Source organism: Petaurus breviceps, unplaced genomic scaffold (assembly GCF_028583685.1).
Source record: "Petaurus breviceps papuanus isolate PSGF00001 unplaced genomic scaffold, PetGlider_PUasm1.0 76, whole genome shotgun sequence".
In the NCBI taxonomy this organism is placed as follows: Eukaryota; Metazoa; Chordata; class Mammalia; order Diprotodontia; family Petauridae; genus Petaurus; species Petaurus breviceps.
The window spans coordinates 51818938-51842300 of record NW_027186473.1 but is presented as its reverse complement, the minus strand read 5'-3'; the positions used below and the strand labels follow the sequence as shown (position 1 = coordinate 51842300).

The window sequence follows — 23363 nt, the reverse complement described above, 5'->3', positions numbered from 1 at the left end:
ATTTCAGGACTTGTCAAGGGTGACCAACACCAGAATAAGAATCCTTCCTACAGGAATTCTGGCTTAAACATCTTTCATGAAAATGAGAGGAAGTTAGATTTAATGATCTCTTAAGTTCTCTTCCCCTATAATCCTTTGGAGAACTCACTATTGCTTTTGAGGCACCTCATTACATTTTTTGATTGCTCCGCTACAGGACGGTCTCTTTTACAGACTATTCCACGTGGAAGGGAGTGGGAGGAGGGATTAGATTTCTTCTGCTTTTCCCCAGAAGACATAACTATCTTAGAATGAAATAATCAAGTATAGAATCTTAATATTCAAAAGGCTTCTTTCAGTTAGGACATAGAACCTTTGAAGGCAGGAACAGCGGCTTCATTTTTGTCTTTACAGCTACCATCCTAGCACATGGCCTTGAATATACTGGGTACTCAGTAACTGTTTTATGTTTGTGTTTTTGTTTTTTAACTGAGTCTCCCCATCTTGCCCAAGTTCTAACTGAAACAGCCACTCACTGGCCAATCCCAATACTGATTTTTAAAACAATATTTATTTTATTACCCAATTGCATGTTAAAATGCTTTTTTTTAAAACATTTTTTTAAGCTTTAAGGTCCAAATTCTACCCCTCCTTCCCTCCCCTCTGCCTCTCTGAGATAGTAAGCAATCTGATATAGGCTATGCTTGTGCAATTATATAAAACATTTCCATATTAGGCATTTTGTACAAGGAAGGAAGGGAGGGAGGGAAGGAGGGAGGGAGGGAGGGAGGGAAGGAGAGGAAGGGATGGAAAGGGAGGAAGAGAGGGAGGGAAAAAAGGAGGGAGGGAGGGAGGAAAGGAGAGAAGGAAGAAGGGAGAAAAGGAGGAAGGAAGGGAGGAAAAAATAATATGCTTCAATCTATATTCAGACATCAGTTCCTTCTCTGGAGGTGGATAGCATTTTTCATCATGGGTCCTTTAGGACTGTCCTGGATAAATGTATTGCTAAAAATGGCTAAGTCACTGAAAAGTCTTCATCTTATAACATTGCTGTTTCTGTGTACAAGATTCTCCTCATTCTCCTGGATTCACTCTGTATCAGTTCATCTCTAAGTCTTTCTGGGCTTTTCTGAAATCATTCTACTTCTCATTTTGTATAGCACAATAATACTCTGTCACAATCATATACTATAACTTGTTCAGCCATTCCCCAATTGATGGGCATCCCTTCAAGTTCCAATTTTTTTCCACCACAAAAAGAGATGCTACAAATATCTTTGTACAAGTAGGTTCTTTTCCCTTTAAAAAAAAAATCTCTTTGGGGTACAGAGCTAGCAGAGATAGCACAGTTTGATTTAATCTAGAGCTTTGCTCCAAATTGCTCTCCAGAATGATTGGATCAATTCACAATTCTACCAAAAGTGCATTAGTGTCCTGATTTTCATACATCCTATCCAATATGTCATTTTCTTTTTCTGTCATATTAGCTAATCTGATAGGCATGAGGTAGTACCTCAAAATTGTTTTAATTTGCATTTCTCTAATCAATAGTGATAGCTTTGATTTCTTCATCTTAAAACTACCTGTTCATATCTTTTGGCCAGTTATCAATTGGGTAATGACTTGTATTCTTTTAAATTTGAATTGGTTCTCTATATATTTTGAGAAATGGGGCCTTTATCAGAAATACTTGCTGTAAATAGTTTTTGGAATTTACTACGTTCCTTCTAGTTTTGGTTGCATTGATTTTGTTTGTGCAAAAAATTTTAATTTAATGTAATCTAAATTATCTATTTTACATGTTGTAATGCTACATTTTGTGATACACAATTACACCAGCATATTTATAACCACCATAGGTGCTGTGAATATCACATTGGCATTACGGGCACTCTTCACCATATTATGCTCTTTTATGAATACCCTTTATAAAATTCTTAACAAATAATCAAATAATCAACCTCTTCCTGAAGAGCTCCAGCAACATTATCTAATCTCTACCACATCAAGGCAGTCTATTCCTAATAATAATAGTTAGCATATATATATACATATATATATATTTGTTTGTTTGCAAAGCATTTACATAGTACATCTACATATATGTTTACAAAACACTTTACAAATATTATTTCATTTGATTGTCACAACTCTGGGAGGGAGATGCTACTATTACCTCCATTTTACAGATGATGAAACTGAGGGAGTCAGGGGTTAACTGACTTGTCCAAATCATACAGCTAGTAAGAATCTGAGGCAGGCAAGATTTGAACTCAGAGATTCCTGACTCCAGGTCCAGTGTTCCATCCACTGTACCACCTCACTGGCTCTAATTCCTCTATGAAACAGCTCTAAAATTAAAGAACTCTTCTTCATGTAGATTTTAAATGTGTTACCCTAGACAGTATATCCAACAGTCTTGGAAGATGGCCTGAATATCCCCCATTAAGATTTCTCTTTTCTAGGAGCACAACCCTTCATCTCTGAGAAAACCGGATTCCTGGTTGGTGAAAAGCAGAACTTACTTATATTTTAATGTAGAAATAAAGGAAATGATGCTGTTGCTCATCATTCTGCTGCTCTTTAAAGAACATTAAGAATGCTTTTTGATTTCTAACTGCTCACAGCCCCATTTTTCAAAGCCTCAGAAAACATAAGGGCTTACTCAGATGAACATGCCTGGAAAAGAAGATTACAGAGAGAGGCCAAAAGAGCCATCTTTCCTGCAAATTCTTAGGCAGGGGGGATAGCTGGGCATTTGTCGAAACCCTGGCTATGGGGCAGTGATTTCTATATTGAACACTCGCTCACTATGGAGACATAAAGCTTCCTGAATTTTTTTTAAAGAGATTTATTTTCCCACATCTGAAAATCGACAGTGTTGTTGCTTGGCAACCTAGTGCCTGCTTCATGGTATCAAGGAGAATTCAGGCTAGTCTATTTGACAATTCCACTCTATTCTATTCCTCTGTTTAGGGAAAAAAAAAAAGATTTTTTGAAAGCACTAAGTTGCTGATTCCTGATGGAAAGGAGCTTGCCCAAGAATTAAATCTGTTGTGTTCCATGTGAAAATGATAGTCCTGCTCCTGTCGGTTGGGCCCTGAGCCCAGGGATCTTCTGTTGTTTGGAGTGATGGATTCTTTGCACACTCTCACTCAGAATTCCTGGTGTTGCAATATCCCCCACAGACATGGCCCCTCTTAGGGGTATTGCATGCTGCTGGAAAACTGCATAAGCAATTTCTGACATGTTCTAGGAAGTCAGATTTTCCCTCACGTTCATCATGGCTGGGCAGAGCATAGTTCTACCAAGCTTTCCAAAGGTTAATGAGTGTCAAGTCATTCCAAGTTGCTAAGCCCTCTGCAGATGAGTGTGGTTTAATATTCTCAGGCTTGTGTGGGACACATGGTTGAAAACAGAGATCCCTTTTTCACCTTCCCTACTTCTATAATAGGAGGAGGCACAACTGTGTGCAAAGAAGCATCTATTGGAAAAAGAACTGTAAAATAAAGCTGGATGTCTGGGTTGCAGACAGTCTTTCCTGCTAAGAAAGACCTTGATTAAGCTGCCAAGAAACTCTACCAGAAGAAGGTAAGCCATTTGAGGAAGGGGGCTGTTTTTTCATTTTGTCTTTGTATTTCAAGGGCCTAGCACAAAGAAAGCTCCTAATTAATGTTTGTGGAATGGAATTATCTCAATTTTCCCATCACTACGCAGAGAAAATGAAGTAGAAACAGGAGAACAACTCACCTAATAACCACAGTATTTTAAAGGAAAACACAATGGTGGACACCAGAACCGTGATCGATGAAATGACCGATGGTGACCTCAGAGGCCTAACAGTGAAAGCACAACTCTTGCCTCTTTTCAGAGAGGCAGTCAAACATAGGTACAGGTGCAGAATGAGGCATTCATCATCAGATAGAGTCAATGTGTTGATTTGGTTTGCTTAATGTGTCTCTCACAAAGGAGGGTTCTTAGTGGGTTGGTGATTTGGAGGGGGGAGTTACTGGGAAATGACAGCAATGTTTATTTTTAATTTAATTTTTTTCAATTAACAAAAATCTATTTTCTCTCTCTCCTACCTCCCCTCCTCATTAGAAAAAGAAAAAAGAAAAACAAAACCTGATAACAAATATGCAAAGTCAAGAAAAACAAATTCACACACTGGCCATGTGCAAAAAAACCATCTATCTCCTTCTGCCCCCTGAGTCAGCAAGGATTTACTCCAGTACCAGCAGAAACCTCCTCCAGTTCTGCTCTCCTGGGGCTTTCACTCTGAGGCCTGCCATCTCCCAAGCAGGAGAGGAGAGTGCAGGGTCATGCTGTAAAGTCAATATTTTTAGGCTTAACTCTTTCTTTTCAACCTAAAAGCAATAGGGGAAGAGGGATGGAGGGAGGAGAGCTACAGTAAAATCTTTTTTAAAAGAGGTTTGATTTTGAAAATCTCATCATTAACATGATGTAATTTATTGCCAACTCTGCATTCCTTATAAAGTCTTTATTTTAGTAGAGTGCTTTGAATCCCCGAAAAGAAATGGATGCCCTCCTTATGTCAGCACCTTTTAAAGCTTCTTGTTTCCTTCAATCAATGCACTGGTTCCTTCAGAAAGCCTTTCCTCTCTCCCCAGTTATCAGGGTCCTTCCTCATCATCTTCAAACAGTCATTCATATACTTGTCTATTTACAGGTTTCATCTCCCCAAATGAATGTAAGGTCCTTGAAGTCCAGAATTGAGTGTTTGTACATGCCTCAATTCTGCAGCTTAACATAATATCTTGTACATGGTAGGTGCTAAATAAATGCTTGTCAGATTGGACTGGATATGAAAATAATATGTGCTGCTTTCATTACTATCTCAGGATCGAGAGATGCACATAAGAGCTGTAACAGCCAAAACTTCCAAAGCTGCTGACTATCACACAAAAAGACTGAAACTGCAGTGACAGATGGAGACAAGCAGCCTGGAACATTCATTACCCAAAGTTGAGGTCAATCTATAGCACCACATTTTGAATACTGTATCTAAAAATCCAATTAAAATATTTAAATACCTAACAATCTGACCACGAAAATAGCACCCAAAAAAGGGGAAAGAATGAGAAAGAAAGGAGGGGGAGGGAGAGGTAGAGAGAGGACCCTCCCCCCCCAAAAGAGAACACTACTGTACTATAAGAAGTAATGAAATAATGAATGTGATGAATATAAAGAAACAAAGTGAAATAAATATACGTAGGGGCAAAATATCCACAATGATGAGAAACATGGAAATGAACCCAAAAAAAATTATCTAAAAAAGATGAATTTTCTCCACAAGGAGAATGTAGTTCTCTTCCTTGCAGAGAGAAGGTGGTGAAGTGAGGAATTATGGGTTCAAAATTGTGCATCTAACTTAGGTCTATAATTCAAAGATATCTTGTGTTCCTATTAGAAAGCAAGTTCTTTGGGGAAAAAAAAGACCCTCCCATTTACCCATAAACTCAGAGAATAAGGTCTTCTTGCTAATTGAAACCACATATGCATGATACAAAAAGCATCAATTTTAAACACTGTAGACTATAAATAACAATAAGCTTAATTTTGATAGTACTTTAAAGTTTGCAAACTGCTTTATGTCCATTATTTCGTTTGATGCTCACAACAACCCTATGAAAAAGTATTACTACAGATCATGGGATCACAGATTAAGAGACAGAAAGAATTTCAGAGACAATTTAGTGCTTCTTAAACCAGGGATTCTGCCTCCCAGTTTAAGAAGCACTGAAGGGGTAACAAGCAGAAAAGGTTTAAGAAGCCCTTATAGGTTTGCCACTCATTTTACAGATAAGGAGGTTTAGACCCAAGGTAGCTAAATGGCCTGTCCCAACTCACACCAGGAGTAAGAATTTGAACTGCTATCCTTTGACTGCCAATTTTGCGTTCTTCCCATTGCACAACAACTAGAGGAGATGACAGGACAAGGAGACTGATTTGCCCTTGAACTCATTCCTAGTAAGTATCACAATATGAATCCAGATCCTCCTAGTGACAAGTCCAACACTTCCGCAACAAGACCATACTGACACTATGTTTTCCATAAACTACAACGGCCACGGTATCGTCTCTCTTTCGTTATGTAGGAGGTAGTCTTGGGATCATCACGTGAATAGTGATAACGAACTTCAATTCTGACTGAAGATTTAAAAAGGACAGGAAGGGGCTGATGCATCAATTTAGGCAAAGAGTGCTGGATTTGAAATCAGATGCCCTAAGTTTCTGTTGTACCACCTGTCTGACTCTGGGAAAGTTGCTTAGGCCTTTCTTTGGTGCCTAGTTTCCCCATCTATAAAATGTGGGATTGGAATCAATGATCTCTAATACCCCACCCAAATTTAAATCTGACATTATATTCTCCAAAAGGTCTCAACAGAACCAGGAGAACAATAATACAATGACTATAATAAGGTAAACAAAAACAATACTCAAGGGGGACAACTCAAAGTAACCTCCAGACACAGAACAGACAATGAAACATGCTCCCTTCTCTCAGTAAAAAGGAGGGGCACTATGGAAGTGGAAGGTCCTATGCATGGTCATTCTGTCGATTTGTTTGAATCTGTTTTGGTTATTAGTAAATGGGGCAGGAGCAGGGTATACTAGGAAATAACCACAGCATAAAACACAAAAGAAATTAATTGATATTTTTTGTTGCTATTCAGTCATTTCAGTGAGTCCAACTTCTTGGGACCCTGGATTTTTGGGAAAAGATACTAGAATGGTTCACCATTTCCTTCTCCAGCTCATTTTACAGATGAGGAAACTGAGGAAAACAGGGTTAAATGACTTGACCAGGGTCACACAGGTAGTATGCGTCCATGTCATAATAACTTACCTTTGTAATTTCTCTTATGGGGTGTAGGGAGAAATCCAGATGTGATAAAATAACAATAACTGGCATTTACACAGCATTTTGAGGTATCTGAAGGACTTGACCTGCCCTATCTCACTTATCTTCACAAAAACTTTGTACAGTAGGTCCCATGGGTATTAACATTCCTGTTTTACAGAGATAACCTTATAAAGGTTAAATTATGTGCCTATGGTCACACAGCCAGTAAATGTTGGTGACAAGATTTGAATTCAGGTCTTCCTGATTCTAAGCCTAGCATTCCGGTCATTGAATTCTGGATAAATATATTGTAAATTCATCAGACACTTGATTATGCTGCACAGTCAGGGTGTGCAAGATGTACTCTGCCAAGAAAAGAACTCATGTAAACTTCATGCATTCTGAGTTTCTGGCCAAATTCAAAATCCCTAGGGGTTCAAGGTATTGTTTTCTCCTGGGACGCACACAATTTCCTGGTTTGCAAAGGAAAGAAAGATCTCGAAAATGTTTTTGGCCCTCTGATAGTTCTTGTAAAACAAGATCTTAATGTGTTATGTATAAAATGAAACCAAAACATATGGATTAAGTTTCTTCCAAAGTACATGTGGATTTAATAAAAATGGGAAAGGAGTTAGGGTAAATTGTGCTTTGGATTTTACCAAACCTTAAAACACTTGCAAAATAGTTTGAGATCTTTTTCAAGATCAAAATTCATCTAGAGTTGCTAGTTTTAGTTATATATATTTTTTTCAATTACCATCTCTTTTTTTAGTGATTTTCCTAGCTAGAGCTCACATTTTACAGAATTGTTGGAAGGAACAAAAACAAAAGGAAAGAAAAACTTCTTCCTTTTTTCTGTCTGTGTTTACTCATGTTCTCTCTCTGTGTCTCTCTCTCTGTCTCTCTCTCTCTGTGTCTCTCTCTCTCTGTCTCTCTCTCTCTGTCTGTCTCTCTCTCTCTGTCTCTGTCTCTCTCCCAAAGTCTAAGGCACCTGTAACGCTGATTATAAATTAGAGTACAAGGAAACCTATGTCTCATGTCACCAATGTCATGAGAAATTTTCTTCTACAATGCCCACAACTTACCATTGCCAGAGTAAACTGTCTTCTCTCAAAAGAATCCAGAGTTAAGACTTTGTTGAGAAAAGAACAATTGTTATTGAGAAAAGAACAACAAGAACAGGAGGTGGGAGAAGGGAAGAAAGAAAGAATAAATGAAAGAAGGAAGGGAAAGAATTAAGGCCTTTGAAACACTACTTCCTTTCCCCAAGGGGAAAAAAATGCTAAGAAAATTGAAACTAGAAAATGATTATGACCTTCCAGGTGAGTATGTTACCCTTTCACCATTCTGAAGAAGTCCCAAACACACGTTGTTTCTGATTAATTTTATTTAAAGTATTATTTTTACACCAAAGTCATTTCCCTATATGTTTACCACCTCCCATAAAAAAAGTTCCCACTCTTATACTTCCCTTCTAACAAAGAATATTAAGTAAAACCTATAGAGTTGACCATAACTCAGAATCACAGACATTTATTAGTAAAATGAGTTTTTTAAACCAGCTAAGGCAACCCAAAGCCACAAAGGAATACCCTCTACAACACAATCAGTCAAATAGTCACCTAGCTCTACTCAAAGTTCTGCTCCCTCTACTGGGAGGGTAAGAAAGGGAGGGAGAGCCACCACTATCCAACGTTAATCCATTCCACTTCTAGTAGCCTCTCTAACTGTTAGCAAGTTCTTGCTTACCTAAAACAGCAATCAGCCTCTCCAATCAGTGTTCTACCTTATGGGGCACAACTGTTTAAGCCAAGCCCCTCTTCCATACAGCAACTTTTGAAGACACAAGTATATGGAATATTTCCAAACCTACCATCCACAGCACCTCTCTAACAAATTTAACATTCTTTTGAGTCTTTAAATTTACAACACTCTGCTCCACTTGGGATTTTTCCCTATGACCCATAGTTCTTTAATATCAATTTTCTAGTAATAAACAGCTACAGCACTTAAAAGATGAGAAACAGAATTTATCTGCTTAGCTTCTAGACTATATGAGCTAGCCTACTGGCATATATACTATGCTTACTTAATTAGCTCCTTACTGCCATTTGGAAACACTTTTAAGATCTGTCAATAAGGCAAAGGTAGTATTTACTTCCTAGCTAAAAAATATTAATTTCTCTGTCAAGCTTCAAATTAGGAAGAGAAAAGAAGGAAGGAAGGAAGGAAGGAAGGAAGGAAGGAAGGAAGGAAGGAAGGAAGGAAGGAAGGAAGGAAGGGAGGAAGGAAGGGTGTCGAATTAAGTTGTGATCCAAGGGCAAGCCCCAGAGCCAGTATTTTTCACAAATATATTGCATTAAAGTTCCTTAATTGGGATTTAATTGAATGATGGCTGAGCTACTGTACTAGCATCTCAAAATCTGCAGGCTAATTATTTCTCTTTCTATAAATGAATAGCAGCTATCGTCCACCAGAGCTGTCTCAACAGCTTCATGTGCACTAATGAGGTTTAATGACAGTTTGACAGCACCATAAAGGGAGGCAGAGATTCATGACTGGTTGTGGAGTAAAATCTCCTAGGCTGATCACCAAGCTATTTTTATAACTGGGCTAAAGAAAATAACCAAAGCCCTTCTTTAGACACTAAAATTTCACAGTACAGATTTTCATCTCCATTTTTCCTAGGAGAATTCAGAATTCACATAAGGAAGTGCTGCTCTGGAAAATGGTGCAAATGGTCGGCACTCAGGCAGTGACTAAGAAGACCACAGGACACAACAGAACCTATCAGAACTGTTCCATTACTTATGTAATGGTTTCTTATGAGAAGAATCCAGAGATATTAGCAAGGGCTCTTGTGATGCAGTGAATATAATAAGACCAATTTGTGTTCTAATTTTAGGCTGCCTTAACTTTATTGTTTATATTTCTTTATATTTCCCTTGCTTTTGAAACGCTATTCTGAAAATAAAGATTAAGTAAGCTCTTAGAATGATGAGCCATGGTAGATAGAATGGAGGTGCTTAGAGGCAGGAAGACATGTGTTTAAATTCTACCTTGAGCACCTATTAGTGGATGACCCTAAGCACCTCACTAAATCATGTTCTTCATGCAACTTCTCATGATCTGTTGGCTAAATTATCGACAGGTTGAGCCCCACATCACTGGAGAGAGTTCCTTACATTCAAAATCACATATCTGTTGGGTACTTACGCAAAAATTGTATTAAATAGAAGTAGTAAAAAGGTAGGTCTACAGAAAAACTCATTCAAGATATGTAAGGAAAAATTTCTAAAACCAAAAAAAAAAAAAAACCACATTGTCTTGCTTAAGAATAAATTGTTTATCCGTGTGCTTTCTCCTTCATGGGATATATGAACAGATGCAAAATGTATTTTGAAAAAAGAAAGGAAAGGCAGAGGAGGGAAGAGAGAACACAGAGTCACCTTTTAGGGAGGGGTGTGGGAAAATCTACAATGACCATTACAGCCACGCACTGACATGTCACTGCTCTCCATTTTATACTGACAGTCATCCAATTTAAACAAGGACACTAGCCACTGAAATTTCTGCATCAGAAAGCAAACGTGTATGGATATTGCAAAAAAAAAAATTCTCATGAAAAAGCTGAGTTGGCTAACATCTGGTCTGGTTGCAGTAAGACCATCCACCATGCCAATACAGCACATTCCATAATGGTGTAATTACGGAACCATAACATCTTTAGATCACAAGGGATCTTGGGGGTCACCTACTCTATCCCCTGACTTTAGGCAGGACCATATCAAAATAATAATAGATACATTCAATTTTTGAGGTCAACACAAAAGCAGCTTTTATAATCTCCCCCAGTGTCTCAGTATAACATTTAAAATGATGATAATAAATAACAGTTCTCTTTCAAACAGCACTTTCAGGTCTGTAAAACACTTTCTTCACAACTACCTACGAATTAGATAGAGCAAGCATCAATACCCCCATTTTACAGATGAGGAAACTGAGGCAAAGTGACTTGCCCCTAGTCACAAGCCAATAAATAGTATGTGATGTGTAAGAACAAGGGTGTGTCAGTAAATATTTCTCAATCCAATCTCCATACACACAACACTATTAGGTTTCACCTGCATTATTAACGTTCTCTCCATCATGTTTTTTAAGTCTAGAAATCAACAAAACAATAAATCAGCATTTGTCCATTTCTGAGTGTGTCAGCGATCGCACTGAAAATTTAACAAACGGCTCGTTGGGGCAGACTCCAGCCCAGCCCTGCTTGTGTCATCAGGAGATAATGACTGACAAGTATGCCTTCATACACCAATCCCTCTGCATATGCAGGGTGGTGACTCTAGATGGAGAACAAATCCAAGTACCCAATGAAAAGTGTTATCTATGCTGTAAAATGATTCATTGTAAGCCTTTTAACCAAAGAAGTCCCAGAGTATAGTTAACAACATTTCTCAAGTTCAGAAAAAAAAAAAACAGATTTATGTCTGTTACCTTTTCATGGTTTTCTATAAGGATTTCAACTACAATGTTCTGAAACTTCAGGTCCATGATGGCAGCGACTGTTTCTTCCTGTGGCCTCATCAGTGTTGGTCCAAACACCACTCCCAGGTTTGCAACTGTCATGAGATTTTGCTTGGCATGGTTTGAAACACTTATTGTGATAAAAGAAGGGAAAGAAAATAGAAAAAAAAATTTTAAGCTGCCACCACCTTGAAATGCAGAATGGGTTTTCATGTTTAACACCAACATTTGTAGAACTCTAGAAAAGGGGCTTGGACACTGGTTAAAATCCCAGCTATGAGCCTTGCAGCTTCCATGACCTTAACCTCCCTGGGCCTCAGGTTCCACCTCAATCAAATGTAAGAACAACACCAGAAGATCTCTCAGGTCCTTTCTAGAACCATATCTATTAATCAATAGAGTGAAACACAAGTTTTAGAGGGTATTATCGAAAAGTCTGGACTCTGAACTAAGTGGCTGTAGAAATTGGGGCAAAATTACTTCAATGCTTTGGGCCTCAGTTTCCCAGTAAAATGAGGGGGCTGGACTAGATCAGAGGTTCTTAACCTGGGATCCATGAACATGGTGTGTTTGTAATAAAATATTAATACATACATACATACAAATATACACACATAAATATATATGTGCATCTTTATATAAACATAGATACCTATATGCATTTATATGTATATATGTTGATAACTATAATTTCAGTATAATTGGTTTCCTTTGTAATCTTATGCATTTTATTCATACATTTTTAAAAAGTTTTCAAGAAGGGGTCCAGAGGCTTCAACAAACTTTCAAAGGGGACCCACAAAAAAGATTAAGAATCCCCAGAGAAGATCATTTCTAAGGTCCCTTCCAGATCTAAAAGTTTATGTTTGTAAGTCACTCACATTAACATCTCCATCAAATTCCATATTATTTAAAGATGATAAATAAAACTGGGATGAAAAGATTATGGGATAATAATGGTACAAGATATTCCTGGGTAATGAAAAAGGACAAATGTGAAGAACAAAAAGACGTATGGAAAGACTTAAACAAAACAACTTAGGAAAAGATCAGCAAAATGAGAATATACAGAGTGACTAGAGACATTAAAAAAAAGGAAGAAAAGTACTAAGACCGCAGAAAGATTTAGAAGGGGACAGAGAACAAGTAAAGTGTTATTTCTCTCATGGCCACAGATTTATAACTGGAAGGGACCTAAGAAATGATCTGGTCAAATTCTATCACTTTAAAAGCCTACAGAAGTAGATCAAGTGACTTACCCAAGGTCACACAGGTGGGTAAGGTACAAAGCCAGGACTTAAGTTCACATCTCTGACTGCAAATCTACTGGTCTTAGTAGATACTGGGCTACTTTCTAACATTACACTTCTAATGTTAAATTTCATATTGCCATCATTTTAATCAGACTGTAAAGGGCCTGGATTTAAGAGTTTTATTTGTTGATTTACACCATATTTAGCTTATTTCTTCAGAGTATTATGCTGCTATTAAAAGTAGTGGTAACAGTAGGAGTAGTAATGATGATAATAGATTAAGACAAAGAAAAACTGGCATCCCTTGGAAATACTGCTCCTAACTGGACTGGAAAAATTCAGTGCCATGTACTTCAGTCTATACTTACGCAGGTGTGAAACTAACCTAAACTGCTAAGAAGTCTTTAGGCCTCAGTCAGTCTGAATTAGTCAAGGAGGAAAGGAGTATCCTATTCCCTTTCTTCCCTTCAAACCAAACCCTATGTTGCTGGCAATGTCCTTAAGTAAATAATTGTACAAATTCATGAAATATTAGATTTCAGCACTCTTCTCCAAAACACACACTGTGAGTCAAACTTCCAGCCTGCTTTTACAGGTTTGGTTCCTGGTACTGTGTACATGAGCCACAACTCAACTCACTACAAACACAGCTCACCAGGACCACAATCCATCTCCTACAACACATGGAGAAAAGGAATTTCAAAATTAAAAAAGAAAGGGCTTACTTTGTCAAGTGTTTCACCAAAATGTCCAACATTTCTTTATTTTTCTCTGGGAGTCTGTGGACCAGGAAGTGAATAGCATTGACTCGAGATTCTGGGCTGCCACACTCTTGAAAAATAAATAAGATAGTCAGTAAAAATATACCAGACCAAAAATACCCCTAAAATCAACATCTCATACACCAGTTTTGTTTTCCACATTTGGTTATTTCCAAATGTGGAAGATATGAAGTTGTTTCTCCTCAATTGTTCAGACTGATCCTGCACTCTCTACCATGGTTGAAATCAGGCCCCTCCTTTTACTGTGCAGTGAGTGGGGGGTGATAGAGGAAGAGGGGGGGGGAGAGTTGAAAACCAACGCCTTCCCCCTCCAGGTTATATTTAAAAAAGATAGCTGTTGCCATTTTTTTTTCCTTTTGCTGCATGCACTTAGTTTCAGCTCAGAAGTAGGCTGAAATCTCATGCCTGGATCATTGGCCCAAGATATGAAAGACAAAGGCAGCTCCTAAAGCCTTCTGCATTAATCAGCCTCTACCAAGGTTTAGGACCCGCTGACAGCATAGCACATAAACTCCCTTCAAAAAGTCCCCTAGGATATCACACTGGGTCTCAGAAAGGTTCTAGTCAATAACAATAACATGGCATTTCTATAGCTCCAGAGGGTTTGCAAAGCACTTTTCTCCAAAGCATTTCATTATAGCTTCAGAGCAACCCTAGGAGATGGGAGCTATTATTACACATGGACGAAGCAGCAGATTCAGGGGATCACAGACTGAGAGTCAGAAGGGACCTGAGGGATTTCTCAGTGCTTTGACATGCTATTTCCCCAGAGTAGAATAAAAGCTTCCTGAGGGCAGAAGTGGTTTCATTTCTTCCTTTATATCCCAAGCACCTAGTATGTAGTAAAAACTTTTAAAATGCTTGTTAAGTAGAAATTAATCTAGTCCAATCCTTCATTTTACAGATGAGGAAATTAAGGCAGAGAAAGGTGTTTGGGGAGAAAGCCAAGAGAATCCTTCAGACCTCAGAGGGCAGACATGACCTCAACACCAACAGAACCAATTGAAAATAGCTACAAATGACCTAGAAGGTACACAGACTCACTGGAGGCTGTGAAGACATCAGACAGTATCTATTCCCTTGGCTGAGCTAACAGAACCTTCAGCACAATTGGATGGTCTCCACAACTAAGTGAAAAAGACTGGTCAGCCCTAACTCCAAATTTCCTAAAACTCTATAAAAGGTGATGACACTCTTTCCAATTTTGTCCAGACAAAGCAGCCATTGTTTCATTCACTGCCTAAACACTGTCTGAATTAATGTTTTCATATATATGTATACATATATATATATATAAAAGAGCCTTTTAAAAAAAAGTGTACAGGGATAAGGGGGAAGAAGAGACAAGACAAAAAAATAATTCAAATAAAAGAACATTGACATTTAAAATTAGAGGCTGCTTTCTAAATTTTGCCCCTTAAACTATACTGTTAACACGCATGGTTTTTCTTATTAAAAAGTTTATGAGATATAATTCCAACCATAACTCTCTTAGTTATAAATCCATGCCATATACTACATTAGGCAGAGTGCTTCTTTGAGACTGGAAATGAGATTTCATTTCCTGGTCTTATTGCTCTTCCAATCAGCCTGCAGACTCCTTTAGAATGTCACCATAAAATAGTTGGGGGAAGCTTTTCTCACAATCAGGGAACCTCAGGAGGTAGAAAGGATCTCCCAAGAAACTAAAATAATGTTTCAAAAGCCCAGCTTAGCTCAGGGCACCACCCAATCCAAGAGCCTCTGGGAACTCCGGTCCCTTTTAAGACAAAATATAACCTCTTCAGCTTGGTCTTTGCAGGCCACCCAGCTCTAAATCTTCCTTCACATTACTCTCCTTCACACAAGATGTTTCAGCCAAACTGGTCTATTTGCTGTTCTGTGAACTTGGCTTCCTATCTCCCAGTTTGCACAAGAAATTGAAACACTAGAAACATATGCCTTACTCTGTACTTCTTAGAAGACTTAGTTAGCTTCTTTTAAAATTCAATGAAAGACGAAAGCTCCCCTGTCTGGTGGCAGAGTCCTACTCTGGCAAAAAGACCAGGAGTCAAGTGACTGAGGGGCAACATGACCAGGCAAAGGAAACAAAGCAGACAGAAGATTCCAACATTACACTCCCATTTTGGGGACAAAAAGGAACAAAGAACGGAACAGAAGGAAGACCATGAAGTCAGAACTCCTGCACCAAAAGCTTCAAAGGAAAATACAAGCTGGTTACAGGCCATAGAGGACCTTAAGAAGCAGATAAGAGAAGTGGAGGAAAAATTGGGAAGAGAAGTGAGAACAATGCAAGAAAATTACGAAATGAGAGTCAACAGCCTGACTAAGGAAAATAACACCTTAACAAATAGACTAACTCAAATGGCAAAAGAGGCTCAAAAAGGCAATGAGGAGAAGAATGCCTTAAAAAGTCGAATTTTCCAGATGGAAAAAGAATCTCAAAAGCTCAATGAGGAGAATCATTGCTTCAGAATTAGATTGGAGCAAATGGAAGCTAATGACTTTATGAGAAATCAAGATGCTGTTAAACAGATGCAAACAAATGAAAGAATAGCAGGCAAGGTGAAATATCTCATGGTTGAAAAACCACTGACCTGGAGAATAGATCCAGGAGAGATCATTTAAAAATTATTGGACTACCTGAAAGCCATGATCAAAGTAAGAACCTAGAAATCATCCTCCAGGAAGTTCTCAAAGAAAACTGCCCTGATGTTTTAGAACCAGAGGGAAAAATAGAGGTTGAAAGAATCCACTGATCACCTCCTGAAAAAGATACCAAAAAGAAAACTCCTAGGAATATTATAGCCAGGTTCTGGAATTCCCAGATGAAGGAGAGAATATTATTACAAGCAGCCAGGAAGAAACAATTTGAATATTGTGTAAACACAATCAGGATAACCCAGGATCTGGCAGCTTCAACACTGAGGGAATCGAAGGGCTTGGAATATGATATTCCGGAGGTCAAAGGAGCTGGGATTAAAACCAAGAATCATCTACCCAGCAAAACAGAGTATCATGTTTCAGGGGAAAATATGGTCATTCAGTGGAACAGAGGACTTTCAAGCATTCTTGTTGAAAAAACCAGAGTTGAATAGAAAATTTGACATTCAGATACAAGAAGCAAGAGAAGCATGAGAAGGTAAACAGGGAAAAGAAATCATAAGGAACTTATCAAAGTTGAACTATTGACATTCCTACATGGAAAAACAATAATTTTAACTTATGAAACTTTTCTCAGTAGATGAAGGGAATATAAATATGTATATGTGTATATATATATGTATATATGTCTATATATGAGTGTATATGGGCATATGAATACATATGTGAATGTGTGTATATATGTTTACAGGTATATATAGATAGAGGGCACAGGACCAATTTAACAGGAAGGCATGATACTTAAAAGCTGAAATTAAGAGGTGAGAGGAATATAATGAGAGGAGATGGGGAGAGACAGAATGGAGCAAACTATCTCATATAGAAGAGGCAAGGGAAAATGGTTACAATGGAGGGGAAGAATAGGAAGGCAAAAGGGAATGGGTCAACCTTATTCCCATTGAATTTGGCTTGAGGAGGGAATGAAATACACACTAAATAGGGTATCTCACCCTCCAGGAGAGTGGGGGGGAAGGGGATGAGAGGGGGGATGATGGAAGGTAGGGCAGGCTTGGGGGGAGAAGGGACGGGATCAAAGTAGAGAATAGAACAAGTGGGAGGTGGGATAGGAGGGAGGGAAATATAGTCAGTCTTTTACAATATATCTAATATGTTATTGTTTTGCATTAGCCACACATGTACAACCTATACTGAACTGCTTATCTTCCCAGTAAGGGTGAGTGACAAGGATGGAAGGGAATGAATCTGGAATTCAAAGTTTTAAACTCAAATATTCAAATATACATATATATATATATATACACTATTATTAATACTATTTTACACGTAATTGGGAAATAAGATATACAGGCACTGGGGCATAGAGATCCACTGGAAAAATCGAAAGGGGTATGGGAGAAATATGGGAGAGAGCAGATTGGAATAGGGGATATCCTGTGGGACTGCTATTTTGGGGCGGTGGGTAGGGGAAAAACAGGGAGAAAATTTGTAACTCAAAATCTGGTGGAAATGAATGATGTAAATTGGAAGTTAATAAAGCATTTGAAAAATTTAAAAAAAAAGATTCAATGAAAGGTCAAAAGATATCAATTTTTTGAAAAATTGTAAGTTTCAAAGAAGCGGCCACACTCTAAAGCAGGGAAGCTATTAACCTGGGAACTGTAAACTTATTATTTTGGTTTCCTTGTCATTTTTGTGTGTTTTATTTTATGCATTAAAATCATCCTGAGAAGGGTTCCATAGTCTTTCCTAGAATGCCAAGGTGGGAGCCAAGACAGTTAAAAAACCCTCTCACACAGGAAATTATTTTTCCACATCTTTCCTAGTTAAGTGATCTCTTCAAATTATCTCATACTTGTTCATCCAAGTAAATGTTTTATCCCCCAGGAGAAAGTAAGCTCCATAAAGGGCAAAGGCTGTTACTCTTCCGATCTTTACATTGCCAGGACCCAGGCGAAGGCCTTACACATGGTATGTGTTTCACAAGGACTTGTTGAATTGAAAGAGGTCCTATGAGGTCAATGCATTTATCTCTCTGTGAGTATGCCAAAGACTCCTGCAGGAGAAATTTTGTAATCTGTCATTTATACTGCCATCTTCACTTATTACCTCTCATGGGATCTAACCTTTGGGGATGCTTTATCTATATAAAGTACAGCAAGTTAAGTGTTTTGATGCCGCCCAAAACAAGGAAGTAGGCAAACCTTGCTCACAGTTAACATACAGAGTCCCTGGTAACTCCAAGCTTTGCCCTGTGACCACTCATTCTTCAACTTCCAAAGCATGATCAACCAGACCTGGGGCCCTTCTGCTCTTTCCAGTCTCTAAGGCAAAAACAAGACAGAACCACTCTCCTCCAAGTCAAGTTGAATTTTCTCTTTGCCTGGTTTGCCAAAAGTGCTACAGGGTAGAAAATCAAAACGACCAACCATGTGTTGGAATTTCTTCCAACAGAACTCTCCCCCTATCCCTCCCTCCTACAACTTCTCTCTCAAAACCCTCAATTCCCATGTGGAAAAATATTACCAAACAGAACTATATTCCTACAGCTTTCAAACATCTATTTTAAGTGGTTCGTTCTAATAAGGCTGGTGAATTCCTTTCCTACTGTAACATACCAGGAAACTCCAGGCTAACCTGGATGTAAACCTCACAAGGAGAACTTTAAGGAGCTCTTTTGAAGTGAGGTTTAGGCAACAGTAAGACTTAGTCAAAGGCTCAGCTCAGGAGGATATTTCCCCCCTGAAGATTATGCTAGGAAACAAAAATAACACCAAAGCAACAGTCTGCAGACTTAGTTCTAGATCCCTAGTGTTTCATATACTGTGAACAGAGGGCCTGGTAGGAAAATGTCCATGCTATTGGTATTTTTCGCACTAAATGAAATTACAGACAAAAATTTTTTAGTATGAGAACAGACTCAACTTACTTACTCTTTTCTTCCAAAATTTCTCATAACTCCCTTTCATCTCAAGGGTATTCCCACATACCTGGACAATCATTTGTGAGTTTTATCAGTACATTTTGATCCTCAAAGAGTTCTTCTCAAGGGGAACTTGAAGAGCTGGGGTCTTGAATTCTACAGTTAGTGCTAAGCCATCTGGCCTATTACTTGTCTATTCTAGGCCTCAGTTTCCTTAATCTATTAAAGCTGTTAACACTGATCTACCTCCAGAGGCCAGGGTGACTGTTAGGCACTTGTCCAATGTCCACAGGAGGAGAGCAAAGTAATAAAAGAAAACTAATCCCAAAATTCCCAAGATGGAGATAGGATATAGAGTAATGGAACCCTGTGAATTCAACTGTCCCCTTCTATATTACTCTCCCTTTGGGATGCTTTTACACATGGAACTGTTTTTGAAAAATAAAATTAATCTTCACAAAATAATACGAGATTCCCATGCTCATTTTTAGTATACTATGACAGGCTAATTTCTTCTACATAAGTATCAACTATTTTTCTTAAACCATGAATGCTCTTCCCTAAATATGCTAAAATAAGCAGGGCAATTATTAAATTTCAACCAAGGTTCTTCTTTCTTTTTAAATTTTCATACAGCATAATCCATGGGGGAGAAAAATTGTGTAAACCTCCACCTCCTACATGGAGTCTTTCTTCCTGATTAAAGCAAGACTTTCCCCTACCAAAAAAATTATTTTGTACTGATTTTCATCTATATCAATGCTTTTTTATTTTAGTTTTTATTTTTTTGCTTCTTGGAAGGCAACTGGGGTTAAGTGACTTGCCCAAGGTCACATGGCTAGTTTTTGTGTTAAGTGTCTGAGGTTGGATTTGAACTCAGGACCTCCTGACTCCAGGGCCAGTGTTCTATTCACTTTGCCACCTAGCCGCCCCTTTAATAATTTTTTTTTTTGCTTTTTGGAGAGCAGTTGGGGTTAAGTGACTTGCCCAAGGTCACATAGCTAGTAAGTGTTACGTGTCTGAGGCAGGATTTGAACTCAGGTCCTCCTGACTTCAGGGCCAATGTTCTATTCACTGAGCCACCTAACTGCCCCTATGACAGAGAGAGAGAGAGAGAGAGAGAGAGAGAGTAGCTACTGGTCTGCTATTTTGGTCTTTGTCTCTGATGTGAAGGCCCTCAGTAAGTACTCAATAAATGCCTGCTGAACAAAGAAATGCTTATAAATACTTACTGGCAGGAATGATGAACTCTCCATGTAAATCATATGTCATAAGGGGCTCTGGAAGACTTCTGGTAAAAACAAATAAAAGGATATCAAATTACCAAAAGCAACCTCACATGCATCAGATCTGATTGTATTTGTTACAAAAAAGGTTTTCAATGTGCTGGGATGTTACCCCCTTCCTGAAGAGGAGCCTTTAAGAGTCACATAGCTACATTTCCAAGGATACCCAATTCAAAAGGCTCACCTTATTAAGAGCTATTTGTGTAAAGTGTCATACAAAAGCTAACAGCTGGCAAATCACTGCCTAAATTAAACCAAGGATACCTTACAATCAATTTTAGGAAAGATAATTTAGAATAATGGATAATTTTAAAAAAACAAATTGATAAATAGTATGGATTACCAATACAAAACTGTTTTAGAAGGGTTAGGAATTAGGAAGATATAGACATTCTGTATAATTATAGTGGAAATGTCATTTCAAATCTCTCTACAGATAATTAAACAAATACTGAAAAAAAAATGAGATGTTTAAAGAAATCAAAAGAAGCAGTATTTTCTTCCTTTTCCCAAATTGCTTTGAAGAAACATATAAAACTCTTGATTTGGGTGCATCAAAATAATAAGAAAAAGCAAAAAAATATTAGTAATGACAAAAATTCAAAAATATTCACTCCCTGCACTCCTAACCTAAAAATGGTTTTCCCTCTTCTGGAGTACATGGCTCAAACCACCCTACTTCCTCCTTCTCTTTCAAACAGGTAAAACCCCAGTGAAACTCTTATCATTAATGAATATTAGCAACACCTTTTAAAGCTTAAAACACTATTAAAGGAAAGCCACTAATCTCTTGTCTCCTTCTCACCTGTTTCTCTTCTATCTGCCCATTACCCATATATTATATTATATCACACATATTATATAGACCATAGATAGGATCATTAGTTTAAAGCTATATGGTACCTTAGAGGTCATCTAATACAACCCCCTCATTTTTACAAATAAAGAAACTGAGGCTGAAAGAGGTCAGTGAAGTCCAGGGTCACCCAGTTAGCACCTATGAGAGGCAGGATTGGAACCTAGCCCAAATACAGTACTATATCTACTATAGAGATCCAGGTGGACCTGAAGTCATGAAGCCCTGAGTCTGAATCCTGATTCAGTCATTTACTGTGCGACACTGGGCAAGTCACATAATCTTTCTGTGCCTCGGTTTCCCCATTTGTAAAATGGTATGATAATAACAACAATAATTACCCTACACCCATCAGGGATGTTGTGAGGATCAAATATGACAGACAGTGGTTGGTGGTGGTCCTTCATTCTCAAAGAGGACCAAAATGATATCACCATGTTGGGGTCAAGACACAGTGTGTGGCTGATCAGACTAATACAAGCTAGGAAAGCTCTATCACAGGTCGGGCATAAATGCTCCATATGAACATTTGGAGTTGAGATGTCTCTAAATCTGCACATTTCATGTTTCTTTTGAGTTGCTGAAATACTGCTTTGCTCACAGAGCACAGCTCCTTCTTTGATGCGGGCACATGCACACATGCACACACATGCACACACATACACACACACACACGGCATTCCTGTGCCATGAAAAGTATATAAAGTGCTTTGTAAAGTAGAGAGAACTTTATATACGTTAGCTACATGCCATGATGGGCTGTTATGTCTATAAAATATCTTATTCATAACCTCTAATTCTTGAGGAAAGGAAGAGTTGAAAAGTAAAGAAAAAAATCCATGAACCCTGGAATTCAAATCAGCAAACACTTATCTTTGCTGTTATTTAGTAATTTTTCTGTCACATCCAACTCTTCACGGGCCCATTTGAAGTTTTCTTGTCAAAGATACTGGAGTGGTTTGCCAGCTCATTTTACAGAAAAAGAAACTGAGGCAAATAGGGTTAAGTGACTTGCCCCAGGTCACACAGCTAGTAAGTGTGTGAAGCTGGATTTGAATGTAGGAAGAGAAGTCTTCCTGACACCTGACCTGGCACTTTATCAACTGCACCACCAAGCTGCCCTTAAACATTTATTAAGCACCTATGTCTGCAAGAAACAGTGTGGCACATAAGACCTGGGTTCAAGTACACACACACACACACACACACACACACACACACACACACACAATGTAACCCTAGAGACAAGTTTTTAGCTTCAAAATGCCCTAAGCAAATCATGAAGACTAGAGGTTGAAGAGACAGTGCCAAAAGAAAGTAATAGAAGGAGTTTCCTCTCCTGGAAACTGGGGGTCCCTCAAGCCAAAAAAACTACAGGTCCATTTCCCATCCCTATTCTACTACATGCAACATACCATGCTACCTAAAGCAAATTAAATAATCCCGGCCCTCCAAGTGCTTATGTTACATGCAGACACACAACACAGTGGACAGAGAGCTGGAACTAGACTCAGGAAGACCCTAGTTCAAATAAGGCTATGTAACCCTGAAAAGTCACTAAAGCTGTGTCTTCCTCAGCTTTCTCAGCTGTAAAATGGGGACAATAAAGCATCTACCTCCCAAGGACATTATGGGGATCAAATGAGATAATATCTGTAAAGCACACTGGAGAACTTAAAGTGCTATATTAAATGCTAGACATTATTAGTATTATTATTATTACTATCACATTCTACTAAGACTATGTCCTGTCAGAATAAGCAAGCAAGAAATACTTATGAATAGGGGCATTCTTATAAAAGAGAAGAGCTAGAAAATGCTAAGAAGAAAAAAATGAGGAGGGACACAGGGAGTAGGGGGTGGGGAGGGGAGGGAAGGGAGCAACATGAGGGTTGTAATTTCAGGGCTGCTGAAACATATTCACAACTTTTTCCAATGAATGTGCAACCTAGGATATAAGACCACAACAACCACTTTACATCATGCATAATAAATACTTCTAATGCCTGGGCAGCTCAAATCAAATGCCAACTGTTATAAATAGACTCTCTGCATGCTGTTTGATGGCATCCCCTGACTTCCCTCCGATATGCTTCTGGGTGCCATCGTCCTATTACAAGTCACATAATGAGATTGAGAATCTACCTTATTAGCTGTAGGACAATTAGCACCTTCTATCAGCTACAATGTGGGGATGGGGGAGGTGGAGTCTAACCACAAGCAAAATTCTATTGTAAGCAACTAAAAAGAACAGGCATGATAAG

At 38.3% G+C, this 23363-nt stretch overlaps 1 protein-coding gene across 1 annotated transcript in view; it reads right to left on the bottom strand.

Annotated features, from left to right (window-relative positions):
• Positions 1-23363, bottom strand: part of ARHGAP10 (Rho GTPase activating protein 10) — a 392686-nt gene that overhangs the window by 112318 nt on the left and 257005 nt on the right. The window contains exons 15-17 of the mRNA XM_069105012.1: positions 20190-20248; positions 13356-13461; positions 11348-11507 (exon numbers count right to left, since the gene is read on the bottom strand). Of these exons, the coding sequence (XP_068961113.1) occupies positions 11348-11507; positions 13356-13461; positions 20190-20248 (325 nt within the window). The remainder of the gene's footprint in view (positions 1-11347; positions 11508-13355; positions 13462-20189; positions 20249-23363) is intronic.